The sequence below is a fragment of the Enoplosus armatus genome, chromosome 18 (genome assembly GCF_043641665.1).
Source record: "Enoplosus armatus isolate fEnoArm2 chromosome 18, fEnoArm2.hap1, whole genome shotgun sequence".
In the NCBI taxonomy this organism is placed as follows: Eukaryota; Metazoa; Chordata; class Actinopteri; order Centrarchiformes; family Enoplosidae; genus Enoplosus; species Enoplosus armatus.
The window spans coordinates 19,530,650-19,555,925 of record NC_092197.1 but is presented as its reverse complement, the minus strand read 5'-3'; the positions used below and the strand labels follow the sequence as shown (position 1 = coordinate 19,555,925).

At 45.9% G+C, this 25,276-nt stretch overlaps 1 protein-coding gene across 1 annotated transcript; it reads left to right on the top strand.

Moving 5' to 3' along the window:
- The first annotated feature begins 7,411 nt into the window (after positions 1–7,411).
- chd1 (chromodomain helicase DNA binding protein 1) lies at positions 7,412–22,494 on the top strand. Its single transcript, XM_070924189.1, has 35 exons — positions 7,412–7,532; positions 8,417–8,624; positions 8,968–9,096; positions 9,251–9,447; positions 9,624–9,898; positions 10,151–10,376; positions 11,561–11,661; positions 11,779–11,957; positions 12,072–12,196; positions 12,350–12,566; positions 12,705–12,794; positions 12,932–13,122; positions 13,398–13,586; positions 13,690–13,852; positions 14,591–14,743; positions 14,895–14,966; positions 15,063–15,212; positions 15,975–16,123; positions 16,322–16,418; positions 16,509–16,604; positions 16,736–16,912; positions 17,038–17,198; positions 17,291–17,332; positions 17,416–17,549; positions 17,833–17,968; positions 18,100–18,250; positions 18,514–18,636; positions 18,737–18,880; positions 18,976–19,284; positions 19,436–19,567; positions 19,788–19,966; positions 20,285–20,384; positions 20,475–20,526; positions 20,617–20,884; positions 21,542–22,494. The coding sequence occupies exons 1-35, from the start codon at positions 7,480–7,482 to the stop codon at positions 21,822–21,824; spliced, it is 5,451 nt and encodes a 1,816-aa protein (XP_070780290.1). The 5' UTR covers positions 7,412–7,479; the 3' UTR covers positions 21,825–22,494.
- The last annotated feature ends 2,782 nt before the right edge of the window (positions 22,495–25,276 follow it).

Genomic DNA, 25,276 nt, shown 5'->3' with positions numbered 1-25,276 from the left:
TGGCTCCTTCAGTCCGTCGGCATCGTCAGCTGCTCCGGCAGCCTGGACAACAGGGTGAAGAGGGGCGTCTTGGATTCAGCCAGCTCCCTGACAAACGAACGACACAACAAAACAACAACAACAACAAAAAATAAAAAATAAAATAAAAAACACTGTTGCTGCGTGAAAGCAGTCAAGTCACAGCCCAGCGTGTTTTCCAGTCTGCTCCGAAAGCTCTGAAGCTTCCTCATCTGACAGCGACTTCCTTAACCATTTTAATTCTCTTACTTCCTTTTTTTTTTATTTTTTTCTTCTTCATCTGAACACTGACCAACACGTCTGCTGCGGGCAGGAAATGATGAAGCGACACCGCTAATTACTGTGCCGGAGGGGCCCCAGTCACACTGTTTACACCATTATTCCCTACATTGTTTGATTTATGGCGCTGATGGCGTTAATAAGCAGCATTTGGGTGGTGGTGGTGGTGGTGGTGGTGGTGCTGCTGCTGAGTCGTTTGTGCGCAGGTGAGCAAAAATTGTGAATCTGAAAAAATTGTGACTTAAGACATAAGAAGTAGCCTCAGATTTGAGCGCAGTGAGCTTGAGCTGTGCTTACTTCTGCCGATAGTTGCCTGAAAATGACGCAATGAATGACGAAACAGTGCGGGGTTGTTGTTTTTTTGGGGGGGGGGGGGGGGGGGGGGGGCTGCTGCAGGATTCTTTTTTTTTTGGTTTGTTTTTTTCCCCTCCTGTGATCAAGATAAGACAAAAAAAAAAAAAAAATCTCCACTTCTCTTTGTCTGTAACCGATGGAAATGTGAATTCATTCAGTGCATTTCCAACATATTGTCGCCTTCTGTTTTGGGGTTTTCTTTTTTTGTAACATTTAATAAGCAGTTACAGGTTCTGCTGCATCCCACCCGCTCACTTAAAGACACCTGCTGCTTGTCGGCTGTGTGTGTGTGTGTGTGTGTGTGTGTGTGTGTGTGTCAGGAAGTGTCAGCTCTGGTGTGTTTCACACTGACAGCCCTTTTTTTGGCCATTGGCAGTAATAGTAAAAGTAATAGTTTTTTTTTTTTTAAATCATGTAAACGTAAAAAAAAAAAAAAAAAAATGTGTTCCCTACAACTACAGCAGGAGGGATGACTTGTGTTAAGGCATGCAGTTGTAATGGTTAAGGTCAGGGGGGGGGGGGCGGGCAAGCGTGTGCGCACTCACATTTGTGCATATAATTCTGTCGCTGTCACCTAAAACTGAGCCAAGTACGCTGAGGACTTTTCTTCTGACTGTAAAGTCTTTATAAATAACACCAATCTGCAGCGCATGTCTCCAGAAAACGCTTCTCTCTCCAAAGAAAGCGCATCATGGGGGGGGCTCTCTAAAATGATATTGTCTTTAAACAAAGCAAATAATAATAATAATAATAATGATAATAATAAATACAAATAAGTTAAGAGTCGAGCATCATGTTTGCGCCACAGTGTCAGAGCAAAAGTGAAATGGAGAAGTGCGCAGCATGAGCGCGGTTGCGCAACGCGGTGACATTTCAAGCCGAGCGTCGAGCTCAGCTTCAAGGGGCGCCTCGGGTTAGTTTGGAGCCGATTGCACTTGCGGAATGGAAAGTCTCCCCATGCGACGTCTACTTTCACTTTGTGGCAGCTCGCCGGGGCCTTGTTCGAGCTGCTCTGACTCTCTGCTGTTGAGATGCGGCCTCCGAAAGGAGTGGGGGGGGGGGGTACTATTTGGAATAGTGTTCGCGGAGAGGAGCCCCTGGTGGCCTAAACGAGACAGAGCCGCCATTAATCACGTCCACCTCTTCTTCTTCTTCTTCTTCTTCTTCTGCTGTGACAGGTCTAAATGTCTGCAGTGGAAAACATTCACTCTTAGTGAAGCATTTCAATTGAAGAATGCTGTGTTGCACGCTTTACAGACATTTCCTCGCAGGTAGACACCCGTGTGGTGCACACTTCTTGTTATTCACCATTTTAACATTGTTTTTATTCTAAAGCCACAATTCATTTCTTTGTCAACAGGCGAAATGACAAAGCACAGAACACACACAAGTGGTAAAGGGTGACCCCCCAAAAAATAAAATAAAATAAAGCCTGTAAGAGCTTAAAAAGCAACATGGAGGGGGGGAAAAAAAGAGACAAAAACAAACAAGGAGGTAATCAGGATGACAAAAATGACAAGGTTTCATTGTTGGTGTTTTATTGCTCTCCCACTTTACAGACAGTTGCTACACTGATGCACATGTGCAAAAGCCACTTTAGATACAAGCGAGTGACAGAAATGACAGTGTAAAATGGTAAATAAAGGTCAAATAAACCAGTAAATGAATTGGTGGCTGTTTCTGGCGTTAGTGTACGCACACACACACACACACACAGGTAAGGTAAGGGTGTCTCTTTAAATCAACAATAAAGGTAAAACAGGAGGTGACCTACTGTAGAAACGCTTAAATGGTAATCATTTTAAAGCGCCTTTGAAAACACAAAGTTACACAGTGCTTTACAGTAAAAAAAAAAAAAAAAGAATTATGAAGGCAAATCATCAACACATGAATACACATCACGATATATATGTATATATATATATATATATATATATATATTTTTTTTTTTTTTTTTGCTCCTGGGGGGCCCTTGCAGTTTAATCCCACCCCTGGCTTCTGCACCATCTTTGAATTTGCATTATTATCTCCTAATTCACTGGACTTTAAATCATCCCAAATATATAAACACATGGCAATACAGTGTTTTTTGCTCTCTCTCTCTCTCTCTCTCTCTCTCTCTCTCTCTTTTCCGGTGACGGTCATTCGGGACGCGGATCTAGTTTGTGTCATTATTTCCCTCCGCATTGCCCGGGCTGCGTCGTTCAATTTGCCTGCCGGGGCTTTCACCCCCACCGCGCGCCGTCTCCCCCAACTCGTCCCCCCGCGACGCTCTCCATCTCTCTGCTGTTTCACGCGTTGCAGCTGAATAAATGACGTCCGGGCGCGCTGTGAATGACGCTGCCAGCATGCTGCGGTGAAACGGCTCGACAATGGGCCGTCGCACACTCACCCTTTGGAGTGCAGTCCATTCATCCCAGGCGCTCTCTCTCTCTCTCTGTCACCCCATTATTATTATTATTATTATTATTATTATTATTATTCTATATGATCATCATTTCATTCCGAGGACGCTCCCGCGGATCAGCAGTAGCATCCTCTCGCCGCTGCTGCGAAGTGCTTATAGGTGCTGAGTCCGTGCGCTTCCGCTCCGGAGCGGCTGGGTCACTTCCTATTGGTCCACAACGATAAACAACGCGCTCGCTCAGCCGGCCAATGAAACGCATCGCCATGTTGTCACATTGAGATCGGGCCTAGATGTTGTCTTGTTTTCATCATTGTGTGTATATATATATATATATATATATTATTTTTTTTTTTTAAATAATTCTTTTGTGGTTATCTATCCCATTATGAGTCAAAACTGGTATCAAAGTCAGAAAAATATCAGATTTCAAATGAATGCGGCCGCAGCGGTTTTACACGCCATGGACATGTATCACCAGCAGATGGCGCTGCTGTTACAGAAGCGGCTGATTTAACAAACGGAGAGATAGCCGCTGTGCCCCCTTCATCCTAGATGGCACACATTTTTCTTTTCTTTTTTTTGTCTTTTTATTTCTGTAGAAAGTCAACAGAACTGAACACAAACAAAAAAGCCCAAGAGTCCGTGTGTAGCAGAGAACGGCAGGGGGGGGGGTTACAATACAATTGATGCTCTTTTACCCGAAGTCTGGTCTATATGGGTTGACAAACTCAATCCATCCTTTCCAACATTTACCAAATACGTCTGTCTTGAGTCTCAAAACATATGTACATTTTTCCATTGCAAAAAAAAAATGTCATGCATCACATGAATCCAGTCTGAGAGTGTGTTGACGTAGCCATTTTTTCATAATGGCTTTTTTAACTAGCGACCAGCTTTATTCTAAACACGTTATCTTTGGAAAAAGCCGAGAAGCTGTGGTGGCATCTTACCCAAAAAACAAGACCTGAAAACAAAAGCGGATCTTCGTTCTTAAAACTTTTTTTCCCACGCTGTCTCTGACTGTCCTCCAGTCCCTGAGATGAAGCTTCGTTTCTTCGGGATAATGGCACAAAAGGCAGCAAAACTTCCAGATAAAGAAACATGAGAGCATCAAGTCCATGGGTGCATCAAGAAGGATTTTTTTTTAGAAACACTGAGGTCAAAGGTCAATGAATAAAACTTTATGGTGATCTATTTTTCTTTTACATATTTGGGACAAACAAAGACAACATTGCAGTCACCGCAGTTTCCGCTTGGATGCTTTCCGATGAGGTGCAGACATGAATTTAGTTTATGTCCCAGTCTAATCCTACTAATCAGACGCTCGTCTTTCCTACATTTCCCCCGGTGGCCTTCCCACTCCTTACATCTCCCTGGATCTGATACACTCCATCCCACAACCTGCGCCCCTGCATCTAAATTTAGTTTCAAATGAAAGAGTTGGTTTCTGCCTTGCTTACTGGCATTTCCAATTGCATTTCGGTTTGCTTTTTTGAATCCATTTTTTGGCATGCTGAGCTGCTGTTCCATTCCGTTATTATGAGGGGCCGTCATTACCGTGCATACACGTGTACTTTTCCCTCTCACATACACATAGTAGTATTGTGAAAACCTTCCACATAAACTGTTGGAAAGCTTTTACACATACGTGAAGCGTGCCCATATAGCTGACTCTCCTCAGCTGCTGAAATTAAGTCCATTATCTTGCCCATTATTTAAACAAACATTTAACTCCCATTAGTTCATCTACAGTCTGTAGCATGTTGCCCTCTTTCCCTACAATGCATTGTGGCCATTGAACTCACCACACCATGTTGCTTGTTACTTCCTTCAAACCTTTCAATTTCTTCAACGTGTCTTCTTTTACAGGGATTGCAAAGATCTATAATGACAGTATTACTTTTATTTGCCCAAATGCCAACGACCACGACTTCTGCATCAGCACTGTGATGAACAAATACCCTACCATGAGATGTTGCTTCTCTAATAAAGGTCGCACATAGAGAGTGTCTCCTCCGACCTCGGTGAGTACCTACTATTCTTCACTCACATTATTATTATCATTATTATTTTTATTATCCGTTCTGGGTTTCCGACTCACTGCGGCTGGATACTGAAAGTATTCGTCCACGCGTGCTTCGATCTTACTTCAGCCCGTTATCGTTGTATCTCAGCCTTTTCAAAATTCACCGCTCCGGGACGCAAAGATGCCTCTCCGCTTCCACCTGCCCTCCTGCAATAACCCCCCCCCCCCCTCATTCGCAGCCGTCACATTCACACGGCCCTGCTGTTGTGGCAGGAGTTCCGAACACGGCAAACGTATTCTTCCGTTTGTCCCGAAGAAGTATTTCTTGTCTAAAAATACCCGCTGCCAGATGTGTGCTGCTGTTGCAGTGTATAGGAGCACAGTCGTTACGTCACTGTCCGGGGTTTCCTAGAGAAGTGAACCCTACGGCGTCATGGCGGAGGCCGGTTGTCGGAAGACCCTGGATTGAAATGCCAGCTTTCTACAATCGCAGTTGACCGACGAGCGCTATACTTTGCTTACATCTAAAACGGGAGAGGGGATTACTTGATTTTTGGAGGGAGAGGAAAACCAACATTGCACCAGTTCCACCAAACTGAATCGTTCGGGGCTGCTGTCCCTTACTGGGAGATAGCTAGCTAGCTAGCGTAAGCTATCAGTGGCTGCTAGCTCGCTAGATAAATAAAAGAAGAAAGGACCTCCGGAGTGGAAAGGCGGATTTAGACAACTATTTCATTGGAGTTTTCCAGGTAACATAAAATAACACCAGGTAACTTACAGCGTGGAGTTACTTATCCCTTAGTTCAGTGAGAAAGTAAGCTAACGCTGCATGTTGATGTGGTAAAAGCCGCGAGAAGTGAGCGGCGAATGAAAACAAGATGGAAGAGGGTGAAGTTAGGTTAGCTAATTTGTGTTTGTGGGTTTAATAATGAATACTAAATAAGTTTAGCACTCTACGGTGGTCCACTACTTGCACAGATATTTGCATAGTTAAATGTCGTTGACTGTTAAACGCTGAGTATCGGCTATAACCGGAAAGTGAACATTCCAGCGGTTCCCTGTTGAGATGAACTAGCGCAAAGTTTTGTCATTTTATTAGCTTCCGCGCTAGCCTCGTGCTTCATAACGTTAAGTTAACCAACGCCACTTTCCTTGACAACCCCAGTAAACGCTGGACTATCATCCCTCTCACTTCATGTTTATTGAACCCGACGTTGACGTTACATTAATTAAAAAGTGGCACAGCATGTAACGTTGGTTACTGCACATGTTGCGGAATTATAACGCTAACTGTTGCTATATCGTTTTACAGGTGTTATGATTTTCTAACCCAGACAATCTTAACACTAGCTTAACACATGAGAGCGAGCCAACAGTATTTGGTTATACGATAGGGGACAGTCATTATCCTGTAGCAATAACGTGGCTAGCATTAAACAAGCTGCTGGTGTTAACTTGATATAATAATACCTATTGTTGCGTGGTATTGTTCTCCGTTTGGATTTGGAGATAAAATACTGACTGGCGCGTTAGCAGTGTCTGCATACATAACTGCTATCGTACCCCGCCAATAGCTAATACTGGCGTCATTAGCCGGTATTAGCTAGTTAGACACAAGCTAAACTACAGCCACACTAAGTATATATAGCTCCCCCGAAATGATGGCACCAAGGTTGGCATAAGACCGTTTGCCATAAGACGCTTTCCGGCCTTGGCTAAGGTTAGTGTGGATATTTAGTGCTGAGAGTGTCCACGGTGCTTTGTGTGGATGTGAAAACACGCTGCTGCTACGCAGGCCTGATAGGCCTCTGCGGTGAAGGAACAACAGCTAACGTTAGCGCTAAGTTACATGTAAGCTAGCTAACAGTTACAGCCATCCACACAGCTCCGCCTGTTCGGGCTTTAACGTCTGCTATTCGCAAAAATAAGTTTCGGTGTTGTATGGCGACAACTAACCTCTCTCAGAACTAAAACGCAGATCGTAAATTACTTAACTATACTATACATAAATTATTTTTCACTTAAAGAAAAGAAGTCTCGTGCTAAAGTGTATTGACAGCTCCACAAGGGCAGTTCATTGGTTGAACTTTGATGCAGGGGCTATAGTTGCTCAGGGATGGTGTACTTGGCTGGAAAGGCATTTTACTTTGTAAGCCTGCGGATTTGTACCTGCACTGTGTTATTTTGCCATGTTTTAGCCGAATTGTAACAAGCACAGCTTAATCGGACCCTCTGTGTGTATACTGCTGATGTTACTGAAATAAAGACACAGTGCTGGCATTTCCTCAGGCAGTGTTTCTAATATTGTTAATGTGTATCTTCTCTTACAGGTTAACCACGTGGATTATAATACTGCAGGTTGTCAGGGGGGAAGTCTATATTTTTGGACTTCAACATGGCTGGACGCAGTGAGGATGAAAGTGTAAGCAACAGCAGTGGAGAATCAAGGTAAAACAACAGATTGTCTTTCACAAAAGGCCATCAGAGTAATTTTGTTGATAGTGTTTGAAATATTTCGAGTCATCTCGGACAATGCCGCTGATGATATATTGATAATTGTAACTGTATATCTGACCCTTATTTTTACACATTAGACTGGAGCAGAATACTTTCGTACCCATTGTTTCCCATTTGTTTGTTTACATTGAAATGTGTAATTTAGTTCCACACTGATGCCTGATGGTATGCCGCTGCTATTTACAGTGTTGTTGTTTAGCACAAGTCAGTTGTTTACACTACACAGCATTATATACTGCAGTGAGGCAGGATTTTACAATTCTGGAGAGTTGTGATGACAGCATTAATTCGCTCCTGATATTAATGATTGCTGTGGAATTAGACCAGTGCCTGGGAATCCAACTCAAATGTGCACTTGCATATAAGTAACTGGCTAACTTCTTGCATTGCCAGATGATGTTGGATTGCGTTGTGGTAAAAGTTGTGCCATGATGAACTATTTTGCTGGACATCCCTTCCTCTGTGGTGGCACTGGAGCTGCATTAACGCAGTTCTCTCATTGAAATGAATGATGGGGCTGCATTTTTTGGATGCAGCGCTGTCATTGTGTAAATAAATAAGCTACAAGCATGCATCACTTTTAAGTGTCTTATGTGCCATTGTGTTTATCTGTGTATAAGACCAGAATGGATGTCAGTACCGTGTAACTCAGTCGAAAGGCCAAACACCCAGAGTAAAACACCTTAATTCTTGAGCGGTTTAGAAAAGGGTATTAGTTTTGGTTGTCCACAAACTGATTTGATTTATTGATGATTAATCTATTAATTACTACTGAACAAATATGTGTCTTACGATTTTCTGTTTACACGTGACAGTAATTCTGATGATGAATCCGGTTCTGGATCGGGCTCAGCGTCTGCGTCCGGCTCAGGCTCCAGTTCCAGTTCCTCCAGCAGCAGCAGCCAATCAGGGAGCAGTGACTCAGGTAGTGGCTCAGACTCTGGCAGCCAGTCAGATTCTGATGCAGAGAAATCCAAGGAGAAGATGGAACCGCCAAATAAGTCAAACATTGACGGAGCTGAGGTAAAGAAATGTGATTTTTGAAGACATTTGTAAAGATGGGCTCCTATTTATTTATTTTTTAAACTAACGGGGATCATAATGTGTTACCTGTAAAGCTGCTTTGATATAATCGGCATCGAAGCGCTCAACACTGCGTGACTGCAACTATTTGTCAACATAGACTCAGCAGAGTCGCTCTACACTCAGAGTTCAGATGGTTTGACCCAGTTGAACACATTTTCAGCACACTGCTAGTGCTCGGTTATTTTTTTGGTGTTTTAACAAGGTGGTCGACTCATGTGAAAATGTTTTTAACCTGTTTGCACACTTTCGGCTAATCTTCCACTACACTCGTTGATTGCAGTTCTGGAAGTCCAACCCAAGTATCCTAGCAGTGCAAAGATCTGCTATGCTCAGGAAACAGCAGCTTCAGCAGCAGCAGCAGCAGCAGCAGCAGCAGAGACAAAGCTCCTCAAATAGCGGATCTGATGAGGTTTGTTTCAAACTGATCCCCAATACACTTTTCCTGCCCATTTGAAGGTGTCATTAGTGTACTTAAGTGGAACACTTGTAATTGGAGGTGCACAGTGGATTTGTACTATCTGATCACTCATGCACATCCTCTCTTCGATGATAATCTTTTCTAGGACTCATCAAGTAGCGATGAATCTGATTCATCAAGTGGATCCAAAAGAAGAAGAAATTCAGGCTCCTCTGACTCTGGATCGGGTTCTGGATCTGGGAGTGGTTCTGGATCAGACTCATCAGCAGAGGACAACAGTGACGAAACGGCATCAGACTATGAGCCCAGTCATAAAATCAAAAGCAGAAAGCCTCCAACCAAGTAAGTGGGCAGTTGCCCTTTAATGGCTGGCTGCGTACACAGATTAACTATTTCTCTTCGTAGTGGTCACTCACCTCAGCCATTTAGGCATTGATCACAAGTCCGATGATCTTTTAAAGAAATACAAAAAGTGGCTTGAGTTTAACGGCACATGCATTACCTTTTCACCTCCTAAGGATGAATTTTCGGAACGGGAAGAAAAGCAGCACCCAGAGGAAGAAAGCCCAAAAGGGTTCTTCTTCCGAGTACGAGGACGACAACTACAAGAAGGTGGCGTCGGCGGGTCCACGGCGGCAGGCCACAGTCAACATCAGCTACAAGGAGGACGAGGAGCTGAAGACCGACTCAGACGACCTGGTGGAAGTTCTGGGCGAAGATGTCCCGCAGCCTGAGGAAGACGAGTTTGAAACACTGGAGAGAGTAATGGACAGCCGAATAGGAAGGAAAAGAGGTAAGGACCACAGTGGTAAGATTGATGTCATCTCCTCATCTACTTAAGCCTGGTATGAAATTTCAGGATTATCATGACATTTTAGGGAAGGAATTGCAGGGAAAATGAATTAGACATTTTATTTAGGGGAAGTCACAAAGACACAAACAGCTTGAACTTCCTGTTACTCTGTACCCCCCCAAAAGTCCTCTAGTTCGGATGGATGAATAAAGAGATATGTTACTCAGTATTTCTTTATTTTTTTCCTAACAGCAACAGGAAGTGTAACCACTGTATACGCTGTAGAAGCAGACGGGGACCCCAATGCCAACTTCAATCCCCACAAAGAGGCTGGTGATATCCAGTATTTGATAAAGTGGAAGAACTGGGCCCATATCCACAACACCTGGGAGACAGAGGAGACACTCAAGTTACAGAACGTCAAGGGCATGAAGAAACTGGATAATTTCAAGAAGAAGGACCAGGAGAAAAAGAGATGGTAAGAGCTTCTCGCTTTATTAAACGTCATCACAATCTGACACTGGACAAATATGGCGAGCACCACATGACCGACAAAAGTTATAGAAGCAGGGTTTCCCCCTAGAAAAGTTGTCAAGCCCTGTGGCAAGTAGCTGGCAGCCCAGTGCGGGAGATTAGAAAATATGACTAAGTAATGTGTCGTTAGAAATTAGTCATTTATTCAGCACACATTAAAAAAACGTGCTCTGCTTTAGTGAGGGTGAGTTGCTCGCCGGCTGCGCTTCGTCGACCCGGGGCTGGGCTTATGGGTTAAATACTGGAGGTGATGAGGATGCTGAGGGTTTTTGGCTTTGACCTTTCCTCCTTGACATTATCCCTAAATGTCTCAAAAGGAACTATCCGTGTCACTGACTGTTTGGCTAAGCTAGCTAAGGTTGCCAGGTAACGTTAGCTTCCGATAGTTGGAAGCGTCAAATGTTAAACATCCGTCTGCATACAATGTGTTTAAAGAACGCTGATCTTAGACCTGCTGTTTTCCTGTAGTGCGTTCACGTTTTAACCAACAGTCGCTGGTGAGCTTTCCAACCGTTATGTCTGTTTCCAACCGAGCAGCCCCCCCCCCCCCCACCCCCACACACACACACACACACACTGTAATAGTAGTTTAAAAAACGTCTTAAAAAGTCATTTTAAAAGAAATTCCCCTTGAAAAATGCTGTTTTTTTTGTTGAACCTAAACGTACCAACCTAAACAACTGTTAACTTAAAATATCACCCTGTGGAGCTTGTATTCAGTTTGACTTGCAGTGTAAGCCACTGACACATCTGTCACGCTACAAGGCCCCATGAAACCCCTCTGACCCATGTGAGTGATGACGACTTGGGCCACCTTCATTGGTTAAAATTTTAATCATATTTGTCCCTGTTGTGTCTCCTGAGCAATTACATTATTAAGAGACACCTCATTTATTTCAGCGGGACCATTGCGTTGGTGTGCAGAGGTTACCCAGGTTGCTCTTTTGCTGCAGTGCTGTTGGCGCCTACAATTTCATAGTCTCTAGAGGGATTCAAGCCGGTCATCTTCTGAAAACGAGAATTTGAACTTTAATTTACCATCTGAAAATGTGTTGCTTTGCCCCAGAGTAGAAATGGAATACAGGCTATTGCTTACTTTGTAATGCTTTTTTCCCCCCCTCTCTCCAGGTTAAAGGCGGCTTCACCAGAGGATATAGAGTATTTCAATTGTCAGGAGGAATTGATGGATGATCTGCACTCTCAATACCAGCTTGTAGAGCGGATCATAGGTGCACCTCCTACCTTTCGTCACTTGTAGCTTGTGTTAAACACTTTACTCTGCATATATTTGATGCCACTCGCTTTTTGTGTCACTAAAGAGGTTTCTGAATTCCTTTTTTGAGCAGGGCATTCAAACCAGAAGTCAGCAGCTGGTTACCCGGACTACCTGTGCAAGTGGCAGGGTTTATCATACTCCGAGTGTAGCTGGGAAGACGGCGCTCTGATCTCCAAAAAGTTCCAGAAATGCATCGACGACTACATGAGCAGAAACCAGTCTAAGACCATTCCATCCAGGGACTGCAAGGTAACTTGCAGCCGAGTCGAGTTTTGAATTTAGTCTGACTCGGTGTGGTATGTCAGGTTTCCAACCTGAAATAAACCGAACTGCGACCTCACCAGCTGCTGTCCTTTCCTGTAGGTGCTGAAACAGAGACCCCGGTTTGTGCCCATGAAGAAGCAGCCGTCTTACATAGGAGGGGACGGACTGGAGCTCAGAGACTACCAGTTGGACAGTCTGAACTGGATGGCCCACTCCTGGTGCAAGTATGACTCAAGCGTTCCTTCAGTTCTCAGCTTTCACTGTACACAAGTACATTCCCACGGTCACATGCTGGACGCCCCGTCACTCAGCGGTGTGTGGCAGGCCCACAATCTGAGCTTTTGCCGATGCTCTCTTTTTCTCGTCATCCTTCATAGAGGCAACAGCTGCATCCTCGCTGATGAAATGGGTTTAGGGAAGACCATCCAGACCATCTCTTTCCTCAACTACCTATTTAATGACCACCAACTGTATGGGCCCTTCTTGCTGGTTGTGCCTCTCTCCACACTAACCTCCTGGCAGAGAGAAATCCAGCTCTGGGCCCCTCAGATGAACGTTGTGGTCTACCTGGGAGACATCAGCAGCAGGAACATGGTACGGTGGTCACTTACACACCTATATTGATAGACAATTTTGTATTCCCCTTCTCTTGTAATTGAAGGTTAAGATGTATGGGTGACTTTCTTAACATGCTTGATGTTTCCTTTTCCCCCGTGTTTTTCCATTTAATAGATCAGGACACACGAGTGGATGCACGTCCACAGCAAGAGACTGAAATTTAACATCCTCCTCACGACATACGAGATTCTTCTCAAAGACAAGGTCAGCTCAGCAGCTACTTCACTTAGTCATGGATCATGGTCTGCCGTTTGTTTGTCACTTAATCTCCTTTTATTTACGACCCATATGAAATGATGTCGGCACACCCTGAAACCTGTAACACGTGTTTGTGTCTCCAGTCATTTTTGGGCAGTGTAAACTGGGCCTTCATTGGTGTGGATGAGGCACACCGACTGAAGAATGACGACTCCCTCCTCTACAAGACCATGATGGACTTCAAGTCCAATCACAGGCTTCTGATCACAGGAACGCCACTGCAGAACTCCCTGAAAGAACTCTGGTCCCTGCTGCGCTTCATTATGCCCGAGAAGTAGGCCATATCAATTGTTGCACTTGGGGGGGGGGGGGGGGGGGGTGCTCACCGATGCTCACCGATGCTCACCGATGCTCTGTAGATGGGTACCAATGATGGTCTTGGCGGTTTTAATCACCCGCTGCAGAGCCCTCCTGTCCTTTTTCCTGTTGCTGCTCCAGAAACAGCATGTAGTCATATTTAAAATAGAAAAAGTTTTTTGGAGTGTAACGTGAAAACCTACAACCTGTGCGGGTACTGACTGTTGCGTGTCGCACGTCTCGTTTCTCAAGATTTCACTCCTGGGAGTTGTTTGAGGAGGATCACGGCAAAGGCAGGGACTCGGGCTACACCAGTCTGCACAAAGAGCTGGAACCTTTCCTGCTGCGCCGAGTCAAGAAGGATGTGGAGAAGTCGCTGCCTGCCAAAGTGGAGCAGATTCTCAGAGTGGAGATGAGCGCTATCCAGAAACAGTATTACAAGTAAGAGCTGAACGCTACCCTTTTTGTTTAAACAGAAGAAAACATGTAGATATGGACTAGTATAGTAATGGTAATGTATGCGTGTGTCTTCTGTTTCAATCAGATGGATCCTGACCCGGAACTACAAGGCTCTGAGTAAAGGTACGAAAGGCAGCACGTCGGGCTTCCTGAACATCATGATGGAGCTGAAGAAGTGTTGCAACCACTGTTACCTTATCAAGCCCCCAGAGGACAACGAGTTCCTCAACAAAGTTGAAGCCTTACAGGTTTGTTTAATTCATGCTCTTGTTTTGCAACATCTGGCCTTCTGTTAGCCCCGACCAAGTGTATGTTTTTGAATGAGGTTTTATCCTGACACCCCCCCCCCCAGCTGATTGTGACTGATTGAGCTGTTGGCCTCAACTTTTTGCCAACTTGTAAATATCTCTCATTGTGACGTTTCACCTCCGGATCAATTTAGTTACTAAAAAAAAAAAAGGCTTAAACAAATACCTCCATTCAATATGTGGCCTTTGTGGTGTGATTAGGTGCTTCTGCTTGTTTTCCCTGAAGCTGACTGGGAAAACCAGTGACTGTGCAGAGTGTACGCACAGCAAGCGCGCCGACATGCACATGCTTTAGAGCAGTGGTTCCCAGTGGTTGCCCATCTTGCTTTTAAAGGTGCAAGGGGGGAAAAGGCACATGCACGACCGGTGCAAGTCCGCAAACTGTCGGCGACCACGGAAACGTCTTTTCGAGGCTATAGCTTCCCTAGAAACATGAGCCCAATCAGCCACATGGTGGCGCTGTCATTGAGGCCCAAAAATAGAAATTTAGAAAGGACACGCCCCTCCCGCCTTAAGTCCGATCGACTTGAAATTTGACAAACAAGTCCAGCTCAGTGTGCTCTCCAAAGAAAGCCTCTTGGACCATACAGGTTTTGCTCATTTATATAATGTGAAAAACCATATTATGAATGGACTTGTTTGAATTTTGACTCTATCGACATCGTTTCCTCTTTATAGCAACTGATCCGCAGCAGTGGGAAGCTGGTGCTGTTGGACAAACTGCTGGTGCGCTTGAAGGAGCGAGGCCACAGAGTTCTCATCTTCTCCCAGATGGTACGGATGCTGGATATCCTGGCTGATTACCTGAGGAGCCGACAGTTCCTCTTTCAGGTAGCTACACACTGTTCTCACTTGACCATTAGTACATTGCACTTGAATGCATACAATCTCGTTCTTGCTAACCAGAAAAGATAGAATGCCATCTACACATTTCTGTTGTGAATTTCTGAATTTGAAATGTTTGAAATGTAAATTTGTATAGAGATTAGACGGCTCCATCAAAGGGGAGATGAGGAAGCAGGCCTTGGATCATTTTAATGCCGAGGGCTCGGAGGTAAGTTCTGTGCCCTGGATATAGTAAATTCAGTCTCCGCGTTATTTGAATAAACCAGGACTGTAACATATAGTCAACCTCCACTTGTGTGCCCAGGATTTCTGCTTCCTGTTATCAACGCGTGCGGGTGGTCTGGGTATCAATCTGGCATCTGCCGACACAGTGGTCATCTTTGACTCGGACTGGAACCCCCAGAATGATCTGCAGGCCCAGGCCAGAGCCCACAGGATCGGGCAGAAAAGACAGGTAAGCGGAAACTCTCATAAACCTAGAACCATTTCTTTGTTTGCGATGTATTTTGCTGCAGTATGCTAGCAGGCACCGACATTTATACGCACTGCGGAGTTGGCAGTGAGTCACACCATGTTGACTGTGGCTACAGGACACTAGCTGCTTCACAACAAACGCCTTCGAATAGTTGGCCAGTGGAGCACTGAAATTGCGACGCAGCAACAGGAAGTCTTATGTTGCAGTGTTTCCCACAGGACTTTGTGAGACTATGGCGAGTGGACCACGGGTTCTGAACGGGTTCTGCGGGCCGTTCAGTAATATAGCAAACAAACCAAGTTAAACCTCCGAGCTAATGCGCGCTAACTACGCTAACGTCTCATCAGAAATGGGCAACTTTTTGCTGCCCCTAGATATGAAACAAAAGCCAGAGACTATATCGTGTTAAGTTGCCGTGAGCTGTAAATTCACCACTTCTAAACAGAACCAGGCAGCTGCCTCCATCTCACCCGGACTCTCACTGGGTCCTGGTCCACGGCTGCCTGTACCCGTTGCAGATGGGATGATTTTTACCCCAGAGGGCAGCGTGAAAGCGAGGAGCGCTCACTCTGCAGCTACTTCTGGGGACCGAAAAAAAAAAAGAATCTTAGTCAACTGAGGGGTGTCAGTCTGACTGATGATTAGGATCTTCTACTTTCTGTTGGCGGCCCCATTATCCAGAGCGTTTTAAAATGCCGCCCCGTTGATACCGCCTGACACTGTTTGCTTGTGGATTGGCAGGTGAATATCTACCGTCTGGTGACGAAGGGCTCAGTGGAGGAGGACATCATTGAGAGGGCGAAGAAGAAAATGGTGCTGGACCACCTTGTCATTCAGAGGATGGACACCACAGGGAAAACGGTCCTCCACACCGGCGCCGCTCCCTCCAGGCAAGCAACACATGCTGCATTCTGCTGCTTCACTGACTTTCCTCCTCTCGCTCACATCCCTTGAACTAAACCCTCTGTGCTCGGTGACCACCTTGCTATCGACTGAGAGCAGCTTTTCAAATCAAATAAGGAGATTTTATCCGTATTGACTGTCTACTTTGTCGTTGCCTCACTTGAATACGTTTTTATTACATGCAGTTCAGCACCATTCAACAAGGAGGAGCTGTCTGCCATCCTGAAGTTTGGTGCTGTGGAGCTTTTCAAAGAGCCAGAGGGTGAAGAACAGGAGCCTCAGGTATGTAGTTATATACGGAGTTGTATGTGCGTAATCACACTTCTCCGAAATATGTTGGAGTAGCATGTCACGGCCTGTTCTGCTGTGTAGGAAATGGACATTGACGAGATCCTCAAAAGAGCGGAGACCAGGGAGAATGATCCCGGACCCTCCACGGTGGGAGAAGAACTGCTGTCTCAGTTCAAGGTAAAAAAAAACCCCAAAGAAAATCTGTTTCTTGTTTCAGAAGCCAGTTGAACAACATCCAAAACCGTTTGAGCGCAACTTAACTTCAGCAAGTGAACATTTACAGTCGTTTGTTGACCTGACCCACGCAGGTGGCCAACTTCTCCATGATGGAGGACGAGGAAATAGATATCGACTCTGAACGCAGTCAGCGGAGTTGGGACGACATCATTCCTGAGGAGCAGAGGAAGAGGATGGAGGAGGAGGAGAGACAGAAGGAGCTGGAGGAAATCTATTTGCTGCCACGCATGAGGAATTGCGCCAAACAGGTACACGAGTACAAGTCCTGCTGCGTATTATAAGGACTGGTGGTGTAGGTTGTTAGTTTCCAGAAGAAACGTGGGTGTTTTGGGTCCTTAATGAACTTCCTGTTGATTTTTCTTGGTTGGTACAGATAAGCTTTAACGCTAGTCAGGGCCGGCAGAGCAGGAACAGGAGGTATTCTGGGTCCGACAGCGACTCCCCCTCAGACCGAAAGAGGCCAAAGAAACGGGGACGGCCTCGAACCATTCCAAGAGAAAACATCAAGGGCTTCAGCGACGCTGAGATCCGGAGGTGATTTTATATTAACAACCCGTTCCTCAGTTTGGCTGTACGTCTGCTCCTCCTCACATATTCCTTCTAACACCTCTGCGAACTCCTTCCAGGTTTGTCAAGAGTTACAAAAAATTCGGAGGACCACTGGAAAGGTAAGCTGCTTCAGAGTTTCTTTTACGTATTGTTTTTAACAACGCGCCACGCCGCCTGCTCAACGCGTGTCCTCCCCGCGCAGGTTGGATGCCATCGCTCGTGACGCTGAACTTGTGGATAAGTCCGAACACGACCTGAAGCGCTTGGCAGAGACGGTTCACAACGGCTGTGTGCGGACACTTCGAGAAAACCCCTGCGGACCAGAGAAGACCTCGGGTAACCAAACGAGTCCTTTTTGTATATTAACGGAAATGCTGGCGTGCCAGGGTTTAATCTGGGGCCCACTTGAAATTTGAACCACCAGTCATTTTGAGGCACGTCTGGATCCAGATGCAGAAAAGTCCTAATCCTCCTCCTTTTTTGTGCCTCAAGAATCAGGAAAAACAAAAAAAGAATCAAACATGGGGGACCCCTCTGTTAATGCCTGTGAAGTCGTCGCCGCCCTCCTTCGATACAATGTTGACGGCTTGTTTTTCCCCACTTGTTTGATCATCAGGAGGCAGAAGAGGGAAGGTAAAAGGCCCTACATTCAGGATCTCTGGAGTCCAGGTGAACGCCAAGCTTGTTATCTCCCACGAGGAAGAGCTGGCTCCGCTCCACAAGGCCATCCCTGCTGACCCCGAGGAGAGGAAGAAGTAAGGCTCCCCCGGCATGCTACACATGATTTCTGTTAGACAGGGGTGGGCATTGTTTCTGTAGGTCTGTGTGATATCCAGCGAGTTACTCTCTCTCATATCCTGTCCCCGATCGTGCGCATTTTGAACAGGTACATGATTCCGTGCCACTCGAAGGCAGCACACTTTGACATCGAGTGGGGGAAGGAGGACGACTCCAGCCTCCTCATAGGAATCTACGAGTACGGTTACGGCAGCTGGGAGATGATCAAGATGGACCCGGACCTCAATCTCACACACAAGGTGAGTTTCGGATACGCGATGCGTTGGAAGTGTCGGCGAATACACAGCTGATTCTTTGTGATGCTTGACGCTGTCCTGCAGCCAACTCGCATATTAGATTTCAGAGCTTTTGACCGATTTTATATAAACCCCTCCAAACCATGGGTACCTTCATCAGTAATACAGTAAAACAGCTTTTATGTCACGTTTACTTGCTCGCAGCGCTGTTATCATCTTCCATTAAAAACCATGTAGTGATGTTTACTGTGTCCATCGTTGACCAGCTCCTACCAGACGACCCTGATAAGAAGCCACAGGCCAAACAGCTACAGACCAGAGCAGACTACCTCATTAAGTTGCTGAGCAAGGACCTGGCCAAAAAGGAAGCCCAGAAACAAGCGGGGACAGTAAGTCTCCGTCTGCATCACTAACTAGAACGCTTCTATACGAGTCGTTTTTCAAGTCTGGCATGGATGGAATCTACCCTGCCTCTTTGTGTGTCCGCAGGCCAACTCACGGAAGAGGAAACCAAGAAGTAAAAAGAGCAAAACCCTGAAGCCAACCAAGACCGACGAGGTGACGAAGAGCACGTCCTCAGATCCCCCATCGGACAAGAGGTCGGATGACGAGGACGAAATTGAGGAGGAAAAGGTACGTTTGGATACGACCCGTACCGCTTTGCTTGCCGTAGCATGAAAGAGATTCAGTTTGGAGTTGACGCGTGACGCACTTTGACCCCTTTCAAGGAGGCGGCACCAGTGAAGGCGCCGAGCCGACGGGGCCGAGCAGACAGGGTGGTGGTGGTGAAGGAGGAGGAGGAGGAAGAGGAGGAGGAGGAGGACGACGACGAGGACAACGACGACAACGAGGAGGAGCCTGAGCAGGAGGAGGTTTCTTCATCGGGGGAGAGGGAGGTCAAAGGAAAAGAGATCAAAAAAGAAAGCAAAAAGGAGAAGAAGGAGGACAGTTGGGACATTCGAGAGGCGAAGGAGCCAAAAGAGAAAAAAGAAACGAAGCCTCTGGAGGCGGTGTATAAAGAGGAGAGCATGGAAAAGGTGAAATAATAATTCTATACGTGATGTATTCTTTTACTGCTATAGTTTACTACATAGGCTTGATTCATTGATCAATTTTGCTGAAGGCAGTCAGTGTAAGTGACGATTTGCTGAGAAATTGACTGCTTTTTTTTTTCTTTTTTATTATCAGAATGAAGTGAAGGCGGAGGTACGAGAGCGAGCGAAGAAGGCCTCCGACGGGCCGGTCCACATAACGGCGAGTGGAGACACCGTGCCGGTGTCCGACGAGTCTGACGAACTGGACCAGAGGACCTTCAGTGTGGTACGTGCCACCGATAGCTCCGTCTTCAGGTAGCAAACATGCAGCGCGTCAATCTACACTCCATGAGGACAAAGCCAAAAAAACAAAAAAAGCAACATGAGATCAGTTGCATTTCACTAATTGTACCAAACATTTATTCCACATTTATTTATAATTGTTTTTTTTTTCGGCTAAAAAAGATCATGCGGCGTTTTTAACGTGTTGTCTTTGACCGCTGCAGTGCAAAGAGAGGATGCGGCCGGTGAAGGCGGCGCTGAAGCAGCTGGACCGACCGGAGAAAGGGCTGTCGGAGCGCGAGCAGCTCGAGCACACGAGACAGTGCCTCATAAAGATCGGCGACCACATCACCGAGTGTCTGAAGGAGTATTCAAATCCCGACCACATCAAACAGTGGAGAAAGTTAGTACACCCCCCCCCCCCGCAGTCGCTCCTGGGGCACAAGTAGGCCCCAGATTGACTGTCTTCACCTTCCTGCTATTGGTGGTGTTCTTTTTGCTTCAGCTCATACGAAACCATATTTCTTGCTTTCCGAGGCCAGATGACGGGTCTCTTCAGTATTTATTTGACAGATCTGGGGACAGTTCTGCAGGACATCATTTACAGACGGTCTTTTGCTGCTTAACTTCAGCATGTTTAAACCCAGTTTTAGAGTTCTTGTGCAGTGTAATCAGACCAAACCGCCTGGATTTGGACTTTTGTCATTTGTGTCTTTTACAGAAACCTGTGGATATTTGTCTCCAAATTCACGGAGTTTGACGCCAGGAAGCTACATAAATTGTACAAGCACGCAATCAAGAAAAGACAAGAGAACGCCCAGGTATGGGACGGCCCCACAGTAATTCTTTGATGTGGATTACATGATGACATCCTGTACTGACATTAGGAATCCGTGCTACCTCTGTTTCAGGCAATGGAGCAGAACACTAGAAGCGCAAACACCCACGGCTACAAACACGCAGGTACAGTCCGTTTCCCTCTTGCCGCGCGCCGCGGCGACTCGCCCCCCTTGCTCTCCGCGCGCCGATTCATCTGTCTGTCCTCGTCCTCAGATATCGAAAGGCTGAAGGACAACTCTCACCAGGACGAGAGCAGCAGGGACAGCTGCAGCTCCGACAGGCACCCGCCGTCGGGCCGATACCACGAGAGCAGCGGCAGCAGCATGGAGAGACACGGCACCGAGTCCCACAGGAAGACCACAGGCGGGGAGTCCAGGAAAAGGCCGTACTCCTCCTTCAGCAACGGCAAAGACCACCGGGACAGAGACCACTACAGATCAGACAGCAGGGACAGGGACAGAGACAGAGACAGACAGGACAGGTGAGGGACTATGTCAGTCTACCAAATTCAAGCCTGTTGAGACTATATCGTTATTACGGTCCAAAAAATGTTTATGATATTCATTTAATTATTTAAAAAATGATAAGTAACGTTGTGCTTCATTACAGAGAAACGCAAAGCCGCAATAACGAGCCTTTGAAATATAGATTCCGCAAGTGCATGCACGAAGTGAAGACGATGCTAACGCCAAGAGTGGCTACCACGTTACATTCACGAGGGCCACAACTGTTCAATCTAGAGCTGGGCAACACATTTAATGTGTCATACATTATGAAACTCTTACCAGCTTGAATTGTCTGACATCACCATTTGCCGGTAATGTCTACAAAGTAACAAAATCTACAGAAACCGTTTTGTCATCAAACGTTCCACCAGTGGTCCCGTTGTAATTTAAAGGGGTCTAACCGGGATTTTTAGGTCATATGGTCCGGCCTCATTTCAGTTCTTTAAAAGTATTAGAATTTCATAGCTCTTTATGTTGGAGTAGCTGAGGTGATGGTCCAGGTTTCTTTTACTCCAATGTCTTCTATCAGCATCCAAAAGACAGCGAAGAAGGCTCCAATCTTTGGTCCAGAATATGTGTCGCCACCTTGCAGCTCTGTTGTTCAGTGATGCTGACGCTCTGTGTACACGCAGATACTACAATGACGGAAAGCACAGGAAGCTGGAGGAGTTCCGCTCCAGCAGAGACCATCGTCTGGACGTGAAGGATCATTCCCATTCAGACCACCGCTCCTCCTACCGCTACCACTCGGACTGGCAGACGGAGCAGCGGGCCTCGGCCAGCGGGCCCCGCTCCCCCCGAGACCAGCGCTCGCCCTATGACTCCCGCTCGCCCATGGGACACCGCTCACCTTTCGACTACTCGTCGGACCACAAGAGCACGCCGGAGCAGATCTGGAGCAGCCGCAAGACATAACAGGAGCTGCCCGGGTCTGCTAGTAGCAGCCATAGACTCAGCAACACACAGCAAATGCCTTACAGGGACTGTGGACTCCAGCCTGAAGCTGTTTGAAGCACTGTGTTATCAGTCAGTTCAGCATGGCTGTCATCTCCTCGCTTCAGCCGCAGCTCACCCCGGGCACCTGGGAGATGACCGCCAGGGAGCGGCTCAAACCCCGACAGCAGATCAAAAATCAAAGCATATTTTTGTATTTAAGAGTTTAAAGCCGCAGCGTTGTGTTAGGTTCAACAGCATGCGGCACAATTTTTTTGGGTTATTTTTATAGACTTTTTTTTAAACTCTGGAAACGGACACAATTGACCCTGAGTGCTGCCTCATATTCCCACCAACCCACGACACTGGATCCTGTATTTGACTGTTCCCTCATGTTCGTCTCGTCTGTCTCTCTCTCTCTCTCTCATGCTTCATGTGATTTACCTACCTTTTTATTTAAGCGTTAACTCGATGAGAACGTCAGTTTGTCACATGACTCGCATTACAAGTCGATGTAAAGGTGTCTGGTTGAATCCAATCTGGGCTCGGGCTCACCACCTTAAGTACCTCATTTAAAGCATTTCTCATTTCCTCAGCAGGTTTTCTTTTTTCTTCCCACCCCCCCCTCCCCCCCACCAGGCGTGAATTATTTAATAACATATCGTAGCTGTAAAAAAAAAAAAAAATAACATGGATTTTTTTTTTTTTCTCAAATGACTTGTATCATGTTTTTTTTTTCCTCCAGTAATACTGTTGTAAATTTTTGTAAAATAGTAAATCAGTGGTCTTTTTTCCTCAGGCTTTTGGGATTTATTATGACTGTACTTTTCCCCCATCAACTCAGGCTTTTTTGTCGTTCTACAAGTGAGTTTCTGTATATTAGTTCTTTCATGATAATGCTTTCAGAATGTAACTTTTGTTAAAGGGAAAGTTCTTTAACGATGCTCAGTTTTATTCACTAGTGCTTAGTTCTTTTTGTCTCGGTGCGTCGACATCAGTGAGTTGGAAGGAGCTGACTTTTGCAGTCTGGAAAGAGACTGTGGTCTTTCAAGTATAAGCACCCGTTAGATCTTAGACAAACTAAACTTTTTACATATTGTTTCTTTACTTTTTTTCGTTTTATTTTCTACGTAGGCAATAATGTCAATGTTTCTATGCAGCCAAGTATATTTGTGGTGAACCACCCAACTGAATGAAGTCACTGTTACGGTTCACACTGTTGTACATAGATTTCCTCTATATTTCAAAATGAATTTACACTGAAAGTGCATGAATTTTTATGAACTGTTTTATATAGTTGTTTATGAAGCCATTAAAAATCAATCACTGTACTCACTCGTACCAACTCTCTTCAACAAACGGGTCAAGTCTTTGATTCTGCCAGCTAGCTAGCTAGTTAGCTAGGCGGATCTCGTTACACTGGAGCAAAGTTCCAGTCGATATCTGTTGAGACACAATCGCTGCAAATTTTTACTTGCCCTGTGTCTGGACATTTTGTTGTTGAGGCACTTGCAGCAGTGCTCGTTGGTGGTGAAGAGGGAGCTGCCGGACGTCGCCCTCTGGGTGGTTTTTCCAGGCGCTTCCAAACAGGTAGGAGACTCCAGAGTCGATCCAGGACGGGGACGGGCCTGCTCAGCCTCCCGTCCCTGGATCAAGTACCAGACGGTGGATGGATGGATATCTATGGATGCCAGAACATAAATGAATCGGTACACTTAACAAAAGGAGCTATACCAAATTTAGTTTGCCAAACTAGGAGCATCAGAATAGACTGTAATCAGGAAAACATGATATAACAATAAATATAAAGAAATGAATATTGAGTTTTTATTTGAAAATGCCTCACTTTGGCGCCATCTGGTGTTGGTATCACAAACGACGGGGTCGGTGGGCGGGAACGCATGTTGCAAGGCATTTGACTGCCCGACTGCTGCTCTTCAGCTGCACAGTTGCAGAAAGTCGTACAGATCCATTGCTCCTGGGCAGTGAGCCTGAGGGACAGGAGAGGACAAGGAGGACAAGCTAGAGAGAGAGAGAGGGTGACAGAGATGCAGTGGTTTTCAGAGGGTTTACAGTATTATTGCCGGCAGGACAAGCAAATACGAGGCTTGATAGATTCATTGAGGTTTCACAGGGGGCGGACAGCTGCAATATTCTGAATACTTCGATCAATTAAAAGTCCCATGTTGTAGAAAGTGAGACGTCCACGTCTTGTTTGGTTGTAAAGCAGATCTGGGTGCTGAATAAATACTGGGAAAAGCATCAAAGCGCTCAGTCCACACAGCCCGCATTCAGACACTGTGCCTTTAAACGAGCCGTCACATTGTGATGTCACAACTATACAGTCGGCCACGAAAAAAATACACAAAAAATACAGAGCAGGAAATGAGCATGATACGGGGCCTTTAATGGGATCTCAGCCCACTAAGTCAGTCTGGCAGCATCAGCATCCCCATTAGCCCAGAGAGCTGTCTGTCACTCTAGCTTATATACCATTTATTACCATTTATAATTCCATTCCCAGTACGATGCTGGTTTAAAAATGTCAGTGTCTAATAGTCGCATCTCATGGGAGTATGCAGTTGTGTTGTTGTTTTGTTTTTCTGCCGTGTCATCAAAGCGGGCGAGGGTGTGGCTGCAGAGGGCCCGGCGCGAAGGCGAGTGTTTTCTGTGCCCTGACTCTAACCTCCCAGGACGTGTTGCTCTAACGTACGCCGTCCGTTCCTTCGGCGGGTCTGACAAACCGCTAAACCCGAGCGTGACGGTACAGTCGAACCTCAGCATTCCCCCGTAGCCTAAACCTGAAGGATCCGATGGGAGGTCGATGGCCAGAGCTTTTAAGAGTGCGGCGCCTGTGAGACTGCGGTCAGGGGCGGAAAACAATCTACTCGCCGCTTCTGTATAATTGCACCAGCTGCATCAAGCTGGCCACATTCACTTCCATTCACCTTCAAAGTAAATATGCACACAACACTTATTTGGGGGGGGGGGGGGGGGGGTCAGTTGAGTTCAATTGAGTGCAATTTAAATGGATTCAACGACAAATCATCATGCTGCATTTCAAAAGGAATACAGTCCCTTTATGCTGCTCGAAAAAACTAAGGTGGGCATGATTATATGTCAGCAGTAACATGGGCGTAAAGTTAGGGGGGGGGGGGGGGGGGGGGGGTTGGGAACCATAACAAAAGAGAAAGTGTAAATTTGAGCATGTAGCAAGTTAAACATCCACACTGGACAATTTACAAAATGACATTTTCATGAAAAAGTGGCACAGCCATAGACCGAAAATATACTGACTGCAGTGGCGTATGCATGGAAATCTGGGCGTAACGGACAACTAATCTCACCTCTAGGGTTCCGCCGGGCTCAGAGGGACTGCATTTCGGCCATTGCGTTCTGTGTCTTGGACTGTTTACCTGCATGCAGCTCAAACG

Coding starts and splice junctions, on each gene's coding strand:
- chd1 (XM_070924189.1), top strand. CDS start 7,480: ATGGCTGGACGCAGTGAGGATGAAAGTGTAAGCAACAGCAGTGGAGAA. Junction 14,744..14,894: donor GCCGACAGTTCCTCTTTCAG/GTAGCTACACAC, acceptor AAATTTGTATAG/AGATTAGACGGCTCCATCAA. Junction 18,637..18,736: donor CCCAGAAACAAGCGGGGACA/GTAAGTCTCCGT, acceptor GTGTGTCCGCAG/GCCAACTCACGGAAGAGGAA.